Source organism: Haliotis rufescens, unplaced genomic scaffold (genome assembly GCF_023055435.1).
Source record: "Haliotis rufescens isolate VD_foot unplaced genomic scaffold, xgHalRufe1.0.p SCAF_19, whole genome shotgun sequence".
NCBI classification, from domain to species: Eukaryota; Metazoa; Mollusca; class Gastropoda; order Lepetellida; family Haliotidae; genus Haliotis; species Haliotis rufescens.
In genome coordinates, this window is record NW_025963879.1 from 23,124,879 (window position 1) to 23,138,518 (window position 13,640).

Here is a 13,640-nt window from a genome sequence, read left to right on the forward strand (position 1 = left end):
AATTGAGAAACATGATCTGCGGATCCTGGTTACGACTAAGTGACGCGGCCCTTTGCACAAAGAATTACGCACCATTACATAACTTGGCCACAAGTAATATGTCAGCGATAGAAAATGGCACTAGTCCAAAAGTCCTTGTCAAACTGCCCGATAGTTAAGGTAGCATGATGACTAATACAGATTTGCCTTTTATAAGGGCCTTGCTCTGTTATTATTGTAATAGACTATAAGGTCTAGTGGATTATAAAACGTTAGGTTCATGTCAGGAAAACTTGAAAGTAATGCTAGTTGTGCATTTCCAGCACGAAGGCACGAACCAATCATAATCGGCTAGAACTCCGGAAATGAACTCACAACTAGAAGATCCTTTTAGCCAAGGGACCGTCAACTTGTATACTGTCGGCATGTTGCCATAATGTGGATACCACGACGTGGATTTCTGTCCCTTCCACTAAAATGCGTTATTATTGGAGCCTTTTGACACTATTCAAAATAAAACCTCTACTTTTTGTTGTATTAAAGAGATAGTTTTATTTTATGCTGATGATCCTTGGTTTGTCACCACTGGGTTAAACCAACATTTATAGGAGCTGCTGCATCACCCTCCCACAGATAGACGGGGTATACTTTTCAAAATGGGGTAAAATCTAACTCACAACCAGGTCACACGTTGTGAGTATTTGACACTCATTATTTTTGTCTGCTCTTTGGCCAAGAATTGCTGCTGGGAACGTGTTCTGCCCAAAACACAAGGTACATTAGTAGAGACAAGGACATGCTCGACTACTTCCGTGAAATTGCTGGAATATTGCCAAAAGCGGCGTAAAACCGTACTCACTCACTCGACTTCTTGTCAGAAGATTTACAGTTCTTACAGAAAGAATGAGAAGGATGTCTAGGAAAAGATTCCATCATTTGTCTTGATATGCCTGTTGACAGTTCTCCAAAATGTAAATACAATCCCAGCCACTTGAAACTGATCAATGATAACAAAACAGGATCTCTTTCGACATTTTTATTTAACATTTTTACATTTTTTTCTTCACATTTTATACATCATTTTTTCTCTTTTCTGCACATATTTCTCTTTTCATATTTTTTTCTCTGTACATTTTTTTTCAATCTTTTTGTTTTCAATATTTTCTTATTTTGAGTCAAATATTTTCACGTCAATCTGAAAGAAAATATGATTAGCATAATATCAACAAGATCTATGTTAAAATTGCAGACAAGAGAAAACACTGATAAATAGGATAATTCAGCTGAAAAAGAAAGCATCAATAAGCGAGAAGTGCACAATTTACTACCCACATTCAAAACTAGAGACCATTTTGAGAGCATTTAAAGGGGAATGTCTTGAGGCCTTTTAAAGTATGAAGAAAATAACCTTAAGGTGCTATTCTCCTGAGATAATGTGATGCAGTTATTTAGAAGCTAAAATATGAAATATTCTTCCTTCTCTACCAATATTAGGGTTATAACTCAGAGGGATTTCAAGTGTCATTCATAGAATCTGCAGTAGTCCAGATTACTATGACATAAAAGCGCACATTGACAACAGTGTACACATTAAAAGACAACACCAACAGTATTTTAACGTCCATAGTTAAGACCACCAAAATACACAATTATTCCACTATAATACAGGGAAGTCATATTCTGGCCTTGATAAAACAAAATACAAAAATATAGAACTGTAAATTTCTATTTCTTTTCTGCACCAGTTCATTGACAATCTGCCCTTCTCATAACATACACTCATTCACACTTTCAAACGACCAATCCTCTCACAAGCCATTGTAAGTATGTTAAAATGATGGAAATATCATGCAGCAGGGCACATTTTATCCATATGGGACATACAAATTACTGTAGATCATGGATTTTGATTCTGCTACGAGAATAAAAGGGTGGTCGACATGAGCAATTCAAAACTTCTGACATCGATGTTGATTAAAAATCAGGCTGTAACTCGATAGAATATTGGGAAGTATGAGTTATTTTACCACCATGGTTGCCACCATAGTATCCTTCATTCTTTCTTGTTATTTTAGTTTCAGTAAGGGGAATAGTAGGCTGCTCTTCGGTATCTCCTGAAACAAATAATTGTTTTCTATTTAACAAAGACAAACAAAATAACATAACCTCATGTATGTTATGTCTCCCCGAAGTTTCATTGTATCTGCCACTGAACTAACATTACATTCCTATTGATTTTGCACCAGGTACATGTGTTGATGTAAACACATTTCATGGACAAAAGTGAAAAGGGATGGGTACAGGTTATTACTTAGAATATCTGCCCCTAAACATACTTACAATTATTTGTTTGAAATAACACATCACAAGAAAAGTTTGACTGATAAAAGGAACACGTAAAAAGGAGCATGTTTTGCTCAAACAAATATAGTACGTTTATTAATGATTGAGACATATTGAAGTACACATACATCAGTTTTAAACATGTCAACAACAATATCTGATGAGGATATGGCATAACCTGTCTCTGTTCATGAATAGAACACATGAAGAATAAAGAGAACAGTTCTCGCAGGGTGAACCTCATTGACAGGATAGAGTTACTTTCACTTCAACCCTAAACAAATCACAATTCAATTGAATACATGAGTGGTGTAGTTTGGTATAAATAATATTTAATCTTCGCTTTCTCCCAACAAAATGCTCTGGGGTTGAAGGATGTTATTTATTTTTTCTTTGATTAAAAATTAGAGATAGTTTCATTAATGCATGTTTTAGTGCTATATCCTTCCAAAGCCTTAGTGATAATTGCAAAAATGACCAATGTGAATACTTGGCTCGGGTTTGAGGTACTGAAACAAAGTCTGAATTTCAATGATTGTATGGTAATACTGCACCAACAGTAGTTGGTAGAGTGTCTGTTAAGATATGAAGGTTTTCAATTATGGTAGATCTGACAGAACAAAAAATGTCCTTCTTTCAATAGGGAGAATAAGAAAAGTACATATGTTACAAGAATTGAGAGAAATAATTCCATGTCTCAGCTATTTATCATTGGAAAGGGACCTTATTTAGGTTAACAAAATACTCCAGCATGCCTTGACCTGATTTAAAACAACTCGGCAATACATAAAGAAGAAAGGCAACAAACCCATAAGGTCTTCTTCCCCTGGGGGTAAACCCGCGTCCCCTGCTTCTACCTCTACTGCGTGGGAAGCGATTTGTGGAACTGATGCCTGGCCTATTTGTCCGTTTTGGAGAGACCTGAAATAGATTTGAAATAAACATAATACAAATACTGTACATGCTCATTTCAGATAGAGTATCTAGCTAAAATAAATGGGGAAAACATAATGCATCAGGTATCACAACCTAAGGGAAAAACTAACATTATCCACTAACTATGTCTTATGCATTATTCCAAATTAGTCTGTATGAAGATAATGCTGTCATTGCATTGTTCCATAACATGGGATCAATTGTACAGTGGCTACTTCAACTTAGAGCACAACTTAATGGATGACCCTGATGTATATCCTGATATGTACTTCAGCAAAAAAACTCAATTTAACAGAGGTATATTGAGGATACAGACAAATGCTCTGTGAGTGGAGAGTGAAAAGTGCTCTTTGAATAACCTGTTCACTACATATGCTGTTCATGGAACTGGAGTACTTAGCTGTGCTCTATAAAGCATTCTAAGACAAATAGAGGACCTGTGACATTAGTCTACTGTCGTGGTTCCATGCTAAAAACCCGTTGAGAAAACAACAGGGCTCAGCTTCATCCTTTGTTCTTGCAACTGTACCATTATATCCTGATAAATACTGTTACGTGTCTTCTGTATATCATTGTATATAATATTACTTTGTCTACAGCAACTTCACTGACAATGACTAGATGTAAACTCTGTTAAAATATACCTTGTGTTCTTCTATTTATCATGTTCCTACAAAAAAGGTTTCCTTGAACCATACTTTACCATACACATTTCTGATTTCAAATGCAGTATCATAAACAAGAGCAATCACTACAGGGCCAGTGCATGTCATAACCAGTACGTTCTAAACAGACATTGTCGGTGCAATATTTGTAAACATTTCTTTCCTTAAAACATTACAATAGTATTAAAGTGATATCCTGATAATTGACAGCTCAGAATCAGCATGGAACCACAACAATAGACTAGCTACCGATGTCTGGGAGGAAGATTGCAGCCAGTTTACCTTAATTTGCCTTCCCCTGAAAAGTGAGTCATCCAAAGCCATTGCAGTTGCCACTGAATCTTTGTCAGCAAATTCAATATATGCAAATCTGAAAAATAAAATTAGTTTTGCGAACTTGGAATACAAGAAAACATCAAGTATGAACATACTGGTCAGTTGATAACATATACAAAGGTATTTGTCCAAGATCAGTAGCGGTTATGTTACAATCACAGAGGATCAGAAGTCCAACATGCGCAAGCATCATTTCTTGGAAACATATATATACAATATCTATAAATAACGAAGATAAACATGGTAAAGATAGGATTATGTTCTCTTCAGCTCGGTAAAATTGATGGCCTTTCAACATATTTAAAACACTTGTGCAGTAGGTTAAACCTACAAACGTATTCAGGGTACTGCTTATGATTAATACATGTATGGTCGTTTGAGAATGGTGAAATCTTTGGAAGTCCCTTTTTGTTTGTAATTCTTTGGATAAAATCAGGTACCTGGCATTAATATTATCGGTTCATAAATATTGAAAAATGTATATTTCTCCAAGATCAGTAGCGGATATGTTACAATCACAGAGGATCAGAAGTCCAACATGTGCAAACATCATTTCTTGGAAACATATATATACAATATCTATAAATAACGAGGATAAACATGGTAAAGATAGGATTATGTTCTCTTCAGCTCGGTAAAATTGATGGCCTTTCAACATATTTAAAACACTTGTGCAGTAGGTTAAACCTACAAACGTATTCAGGGTAGTGCTTAGGGAGCGACCATTTGATTTCTATGGGGGGGCCGGAAGTATTTACAAATGAATAGTTTGTTGGAGATAATCAGTAAAATAAATAGAATGTTTACTACTGTGGGAAAAATGAATAGTTTGTTTCCAGATATAATTTTGCATGTCATTGCAACATTTATCTATTGAATTAAAGAATTATTCCAGCATTATAAACGTAAAGATTTTCCGCCGCCTTCGGCGCAACATCACTATTACTTTAATCTTATTTTATGCTATTTCTGTATATGAAGTTAATGGCTTCAGTTCAGCACATTTAAATTGCTATTTGCTATTTAAATGCATGTACAAATATTCAGGCGTCCAATTTAACAATTTCCAAAAAGAAATAACCAAGCTACAATGTTGTAAAAGAACACATTTATTCACTGATAAATGTTGAACATATTTATATTGTGGTTTGTTTGAGGAATGGTTTGAAATACAAATAAACCATATGTATTAAATGAAAAGGTATCGGTATGAACAATTTTCACCAAAATCCTTCAAATAAAACTATATTATATGATCTTTGGATATGACCTGGTCATAAGTGTTTCTGTTGTGATGAAACATCTATTTGAACACGTCAATGCACACCATCATCCTTTGCTGGAGAGACACGTCTTGCTCTGTTTTTGCTGTATACATTGTCTGATTACAATGTTATTCAGATGAATGAACGAGTGTATACACTATTTGCTTTAGTGTATGGCAATGGGGGTCATTTCGTGGGATGTGTGTGTGTGCCAGGCAAAGGTTGGTACAGTTACGATGGCTTGGAAGTATACCACCGATACGGGCCGGGACTAAAGAAACAGCTATTACCGCGTCCTCCACCAGGCTACAAACAGGACTACTGTATTTATGTCAGGGAATGAAAAAGACTATTATAACGGGTGTTCTATAGCTGTTCATGTTATAATACACCACAGGCTGCATTTGCTGAAATATGATTGCATATTTTACTCTATAATAAAATTGCAAAATTACCATCTGAAATGAATAGTTTGTTCAGCTGTATGTTACAAAAAAATAGTTTGTTAGAAATGGCTTCAGAAAAAAATAGTTTGCTGAGAAAACAACTTCCGCCCCCCCCCCCCCCCCCCCCCCCATAGAAATCAAATGGTCGCTCCCTTATGATTAATACATGTATGGTCGTTTGAGAATGGTGAAATCTTTGGAAGTCCCTTTTTGTTTGTAATTCTTTGGATAAAAATCAGGTACCTGGCATTAATATTATCGGTTCATAAATATTGAAAAATGTATATTTCTCCAAGATCAGTAGCGGATATGTTACAATCACAGAGGATCAGAAGTCCAACATGTGCAAACATCATTTCTTGGAAACATATATATACAATATCTATAAATAACGAGGATAAACATGGTAAAGATAGGATTATGTTCTCTTCAGCTCGGTAAAATTGATGGCCTTTCAACATATTTAAAACACTTGTGCAGTAGGTTAAACCTACAAACGTATTCAGGGTACTGCTTATGATTAATACATGTATGGTCGTTTGAGAATGGTGAAATCTTTGGAAGTCCCTTTTTGTTTGTAATTCTTTGGATAAAATCAGGTACATGGCTTTAATATTATCGGTTCATAAATATTGAAAAATGTATATTTCTCCAAGATCAGTAGCGGATATGTTACAATCACAGAGGATCAGAAGTCCAACATGTGCAAACATCATTTCTTGGAATATCAGAACAATGCAGTAGCCTGCTACTGTTACTACTTTATATTAACTTGCACCACTTGAAGATTAGTAGTAAATGCAAGCTGCAATCCTACTTAGGGTGTGCCCTTTTTCTAACAGTTGACAGGCAATATTAAAGCTTTTGCAACATTCAATGTTTGACTGACAAAGTGCAGTAAGACAAGTAGAGTCATATTCTGGCAAACCGGGTATGTTTAAACTGGTTTACTTAATACGTTCATATAGATGTGACCACATAAGCCCAATTCGGAAATTGAATCTCTCTACACCATTTGCTACAACTTAAAAGCAACTCAAAATTTATTTTGTTTTTATCAAATACTTCTCTATATGACTGTTTGAGATTGGTGAAATTATTGAAAGGCCAAATTTCTCTGTAAATCTTTAACAAAAGTAGGTACCGGGTATGGATATAATAAGTCAATAAATATTGATTATTTTTTACAATATTTGTCCAAGATCAGTGGCAGGTATGTTACAATCACAGAGGATCAGAAGTCCAACATGTGCAAACATCATTTCTTGGAATATCATAATAATGTATTTGCTACCATTACTACTTCATAATAACCTGCACCAACTGAGAAGAACATGCAAGTTGCAAGCTAGAATCTTATTTAGGGTGCCATTTTATAAGTCAACAAGTTATATTAAAGCTTTTGTAACATTCAATGTTTCACCGACACAAAATGCAGTACCACCAGCTAAGTCATACAATGGCAACCTGGTATGTTGTAGAACATGCTTTACCTATTCCCTTCATATGTAATCATGAATGTTACCACAATATTAGTCAAACTTGGAAATAAATCTTTCTATTTGCATCAGCAATAACATTTGCTACAACTGAACAGGTATTTGAAATATTTTTGGATTTTTGCCATGTGATTGTTTGAGAATGGTGAAATCTTTAAATGTCATTGGGGTTTGTAGGCATGGTAGGGTGTCTGGTGAAGAAAGGGTACCAGGTATAAATATCATAAATTTATAAAATATTGAAAAATTAAGTGTTTCTCCCAAGATCAGTAGCAGTTATGTTACAATCACAGAGGATCAGAAGTCCAACATGTGCAAACATCATTTCTTGGAATTATCTTTCTATAATGTCTTAGCTATACACTTGGGTCATGGGTAAGTTTAAAAACTTGCTTCATTATGATATAAGTAAATACTCTTTTTCTCATGATGCGAACACTGCAAACTTAAGTATCTTTCATACCTAAATACATTATCATGAGTGACAAAGTATCTTTCAAGCCCCAAAACAGTAATGAAATTGAAAGAGAACTCACCCTTTTGGATGGCCTGTGAATTTGTCACACAGAATGGTCACTCGGTTTACTGAGCCACAACCATGAAAATGTTGCTCCAATTCTTCTGCTGTGGCACCGTAATCAACCTAAAATATTCACACAAATCTTAAAGAATTGATCTTTCACATAATGTGATAAACAAAACTAGAATTAAGAAAATACCAAGGAATCTTGTCTAAATGGGTGCCAATTAGTTCTAATGTCAACTGCATCAATTGTTTCCATTTTGATGCCAGGTTTCTTTCACAAGGCACTGAAAAATTACTGCAGCACAAATTACAAAGACTTTACATGCAGCAATAGAATAACATTGTTAATATCTGGTGCAACAGGTCAATTTGCTTATTCTCTATCAATCCATATCATGCATTTGGCCAAGGTGGAGCTACCAATTGTTGTATGTTCACATCCAAAAACAGAGGACCAAACCTATTGCAAATATACAATGCGGCACAAACATTAAAACTATTGTATATTAAAAACATTGCAACACAGATAGTATTTCCAATAGCAAACTTATTCATTATGAAATAGTACCAACAGATATCAGTATCAATAGGTATCCAAATATTTCAATGGCCTGTTTACAATGGTTTGTTTAAAGTGTTTCAATATTTGTGTAGAAATTCCCCTTTTGTGAATCAATACAATAATTGGGAGACAACATGTCAATGCTGAAGTGGTGAGGGAATATTGTCATTCACGTAGTGCAGTCTTGGTGCAACAATATACACAGTATACAAATAAAGGTTTGACTTGCCATACCACATGACAGTAATTGAACAATGACACATCTATACCAAATTTAGTTAATTTACGTAATCAATATCAATACCAACTTAAGCATTCAACATTGCAAAGATGTACTGCTTTTTAACAATAACATGTACTCACATTACCACAATATATTGAACGAGCATCAGCTTCTATTTTTTCATCAACGCTTGGAAAAGAAGCTGAAATGAACATGTACATGTAAAAGTTGCAATAAGTTACAACTAATATTACTGAGGTCATAAAACAAGTCTAATTGCCTAATTATTGGACATAGATCTTAGAAATATGTACCGATTACTTAACATGTTCTATGTTCATACAACACATGCACTAACCCTCAAAACATACTTAACTTTACCAAATAAAAATACACAGCAGTATTTTGTGAGGTTCAATGTTATAATTGTTGGAAGATCAGCAACCCTATACCTATGCAATGGTCAATTTTAAGTTTCCTTTTTTTAATGTGGAAAAATATGTTGGTGTTAAACTTAGCCTATAATAAAAATACAAAAATATACATGTAATCCACGTATAATTAATTTTCAACAATTTAGGCAGTTTCAATCAAGGCATACCATAGCAAAGTTATAACAGTTACTTTCTTATCATAGCAAAAGAGCTTTGATGATGTTTGCAACTTGACATGTAAATGGATGAAAATAAACACAAAACTAGGATGCCAACATTAGCAACCGCATAGAGTATTGATGATGCCATTGATGGATTGTGGTTGAGAAATGTGTCTAAAGCTTGTGATGAAAACCAAACTGATTCCCCAACACGACACAGTAGTATCAAAACAATAACTTTCATCATTCAGAATCTGACTGCAACCCACTTATAGATGAAGAACTCATATTCATTTGACTATCAACTTCTTTCTGCATTTCTTTTAATTTTTCAGCTTCCTCTTCCATTTCTTTGACTCTGGCTTTGATAGCCTCGAGTTCCTGCAACAGTCATCAAATATCACATCGTTTTCACTACATAATGTAACAGATGACTTCACTAATATTTTGAGTGTGATAATTGACATTTTTTGGTGAAACTGGTAACTTCACAATTCCATGTTTGATGGCTTATTGTCTGTGTATATTATAATATATTGTGGAACTGAGTTTTACTTAGAATTATCAGGAACCTATTGTTATTAAGAAGAAAATGGTTAATACAGTTCAATCATCTGTAGTAGCTAGCACATAATTTAAACTCCGGGTGTATAGAATCAAACATGAACAAACTTTAGGCCTAACTGGGCCTATACGAAATTTATCTAAAGCATATTGTTATGTTATTATTCAACAGCTGTAGTCATATGTTTCAAGTGTGTTGATACGGACCGGATCTTCCACGCCAACATCTTCCGTCGTTATTGCACTTGTGTCGGCGTCAGTGGCTTCGGGATCGAACTGACTTGTGTCGAAATCTCCATTGGTTTCTGTAAAACTTTCTTCCTGTTCACCATTTTCAATATCGGCCATATTTACGAAATAAATATACACTTAGAGACACAAATAAAGGACCGTATGATTAAGAGAGGGATAAAATGTGATAAAACAAATGAAGGTAAACAATAAGAAAGGATTTCGTCTCTCGATGGTAAGGATTAAGAGACAGCCGTTATGCAGGAAACAAAGAGACTTTCATCTAACAATCTATCAACTTCCGGTCACCGTTCGGAAAACCTCGTCTTACTGTCGCTTCTTTGATTTTACGACTATCGTCTGGAGGCCATTGCAAAAGATCAAGCAGAAGCAAATAAATAGTCAATTTCGCGAACTTAACTATACTCTAAGCCTGATACACGACAAGCGATAGATCAGATTGTGGTCAAATCAAATAATACGCTCCACTTTGCCGACTTTTTATCGTTGGTGTGTTCCGATTGCTCAAACAACGGATAAGAGTAACCGCCCTTTGAAAATTTGCCAAATCGGCAACACCTAAAACGGCAAAACAAAAAACACCAAAATGGCAACCATAGTCAAAACAAAATTAATGAAAATATGTTTAAGTGAAGAAGACAAGTAGAAGTCCTTTTATTTGTTGTCAAATTTCTATAAAGATAGGATTAAATAAATAATCCGTACAAGATTCATTTCATTTTCAGAACTAGGCGTTCACTCAATGTTTGCTGACATTACTGTATGTTATAACGTAAACCCACCCAAACAAAATTAATCATTTGAATATTTTTTTATTTAGGGCTATTCACTCCACAAGATAGTAAAGAACAGCTGTTATGTTCCTGTATTAACGATAACATAATCATTATGTTCAGATCAATGGAAGTTTTATGTTGAAAAGGTTGAACTAAGGACGCAACTCTGCACAATTAGACGACTGGGCCACCCGTTCTCCCACCAGCTGACTCCTATGATTAATGATAGAATTGGTAAGGCGCCTGCCATGCAAAGAGCTCGAAACATCATACACTCTCATCAAACCAGATCTTAGGTCTCGTTCTCGCAAAACAAAGTAGCGAGAAGTAAGATCTGATTTTAATGAGATTGAACAAAATAATGATCAACTCCACCTAATCTCAACAATATACATTTCATGATGTATGGATAATCGCGAAAGTAATTCATGTTAAGAGAAATATAATACAATTTGTTCCTTGGGTATATATGGCGTGAGAATATTATCTAGTGATATTAGTAAATTAAGACTCTGACAAATTCTTGCGCAAGGAATTTTGTTTGCAGTGCATGGCAATCGGCAGATGAAATAAATAGGTCGCTGGTTATTAAACCAACGTAATCAAAGGGTAGATTGGTTTAAAAAGAAGAAGAAGACGACTCTGAAACAGTGTATACGGTAGCGGGAGTACAATGACCGTTTTGGCTCCTATTGTTAAGTGTTTGTTATTTTGATTTATTTCTAAACTGACCAGTATTCCATCTATTTGACGGCGGCCTGTTAATGAACGAGTCTCGTTCAGACAAACCAGTGGTTGATATTATGAGCACGCAACCAACCAAGTCACTGATTCTGACCTCCCGTTTTTAGAGGGAATCTGTCACCCAAAAATGAGACAGTCTCTTGGGCCGTCAAAAAACCCGTACAAGGACATGGGGAAGGTCATTCAAAACTAAAACAAGCGTTAGCGTAGGGTAATTATTTTCAGTACATTTGTGCATCAAAATCCTTTGACCCACCCACGTAATAAATGACCGGTTCCTAAGTCCTGACTGCTTGTTTGTTGTTTGTAACAATACAGTAGCTGCATGACAGGGAGAGGTGAGGTGAAACGGTCTTTAAAGTCGCGTTCAAGATTATTGCTCTTGTATAGCGAGGTGCATGCGCGCGCGTGCGTGCGTGTGCGTGCGTGTGTGTGAGAGACGACCAGTACTTGTTTTAGTATGCCATCGTATCCCAATTGCGTGGATCGATGCTCATAATATCAATTACTGGATTGTCTGGTCCAGATTTGATTATTTACAGACCGCTGTCATATTTCTGGAATATTGCCGAAAGCATCGTTAAACAACAAATAAAGAAACAAACAACCCTGTTTTAGCCCCTTAATGCTGAGCGCCAGACAGGTTAACAGCAAGTACCATTGTTTAACGTCTTCTAGTATGACGCGGCCGGTATCGAACCCCAATTCTTCCTCTCTGCCACGGGAACAGGAGGTGGTCTGACAGGGATAGGCTAGGGTGCTTGGTCATTTGCCCCTTCATCCTATCAAAGTGATGTGGATGGTTGCTCATGTCAATCACTGAATTTTCTGGTCCAGAATCGATAACTTACAGGTCGTTGTAATACAGCTGGAATATTGCTGAGGGCGGAATATAAACAACAAACAAACAATAAACACTGCTGGGATGGGTGTTTTTCAAAAGAGGGGTCGAGTGTGTGGTGTGTATCTACGTTTGAACATTACTGTGTTTGAAATCAAAACAACCTGACAGTGTTACACTACGTCAGCCAGGATATGGACACTTGGGTAAAGTGTTACACTATGTCAGCCAGGCAATTGACAATGGGGTCCAGTGTTACACTATGTCAGCCAGGATATAGACACTGGGGTAAAGTGTTACAGTATGTCAGCCAGGACATAGACACTGGGGTAAAGTGTTACAGTATGTCAGCCAGGATATAGAGACTGGGGTAAAGTGTTACACTATGTCAGCCAGGCAATTGACAATGGGGTCCAATGTTACACTATGTCAGCCAGGATATAGACACATGGGTACAGTGTTACACTATGTCAGCCAGGATATAGACACTGGGGTACAGTGTTACACTATGTCAGCCAGGATATAGACACACGAGTACAGTGTTACACTATGTCAGCCAGACATATCAGGCATAGACACTGGGGTACAGTGTTACACTATGTCAGCCAGGATATAGACACATGAGTACAGTGTTACACTATGTCAGCCAGACATATCAGGCATAGACACTGGGGTACAGTGTTACACTATGTCAGCCAGGATATAGACACATGAGTACAGTGTTACACTATGTCAGCCAGACATATCAGGCATAGACACTGGGGTACAGTGTTACACTATGTCAGCCAGACATATCAGGCATAGACACTGGGGTAAAGTGTTACACTATGTCAGCCAGGCAATGGACAATGGGGTCCAGTGTTACACTATGTCAGCCAGGATATAGACACATGGGTACAGTGTTACACTATGTCAGCCAGGATATAGACACTGGGGTACAGTGTTACACTATGTCAGCCAGACATATCAGGCATAGACACTGGGGTACAGTTTTACACTATGTCAGCCAGGATATAGACACTGGGGTACAGTGTTACACTATGTCAGCCAGGCAATGGACAATGGGGTCCAGTGTTACACTATGTCAG

The 13,640-nt window shown here is 36.2% G+C and overlaps 1 protein-coding gene and 1 long non-coding RNA gene across 2 annotated transcripts; both read right to left on the reverse strand.

The window, feature by feature from the left end:
* Positions 1-1,068: 1,068 nt before the first annotated feature.
* Positions 1,069-10,616, reverse strand: LOC124135333 (polyadenylate-binding protein 2-B-like). Its single transcript, XM_046500610.2, has 7 exons — positions 10,147-10,616; positions 9,645-9,756; positions 8,921-8,982; positions 8,006-8,112; positions 4,206-4,293; positions 3,131-3,243; positions 1,069-2,093 (listed from the first exon to the last, which is right to left on the reverse strand). The coding sequence occupies exons 1-7, from the start codon at positions 10,285-10,287 to the stop codon at positions 2,057-2,059; spliced, it is 660 nt and encodes a 219-aa protein (XP_046356566.1). The 5' UTR covers positions 10,288-10,616; the 3' UTR covers positions 1,069-2,056.
* On the reverse strand, positions 4,383-7,999 carry LOC125381666. Its single transcript, XR_007221967.1, has 2 exons — positions 6,461-7,999; positions 4,383-4,946 (listed from the first exon to the last, which is right to left on the reverse strand). It is a non-coding gene; the product is annotated as an uncharacterized LOC125381666 (long non-coding RNA).
* Positions 10,617-13,640: the final 3,024 nt, after the last annotated feature.

What these genes read in the sequence shown, in the direction of transcription:
- LOC124135333 (XM_046500610.2), bottom strand. Translation starts at nt 10,287, where the DNA reads ATGGCCGATATTGAAAATGGTGAACAGGAAGAAAGTTTTACAGAAACC. An exon ending in GTTCAATATATTGTGGTAAT is followed by an intron (nt 8,113 to 8,920) that starts GTGAGTACATGT and finishes TGAATATTTTAG; the next exon opens with GTTGATTACGGTGCCACAGC. An exon ending in TCAGGGGAAGGCAAATTAAG is followed by an intron (nt 3,244 to 4,205) that starts GTAAACTGGCTG and finishes AATCTATTTCAG; the next exon opens with GTCTCTCCAAAACGGACAAA.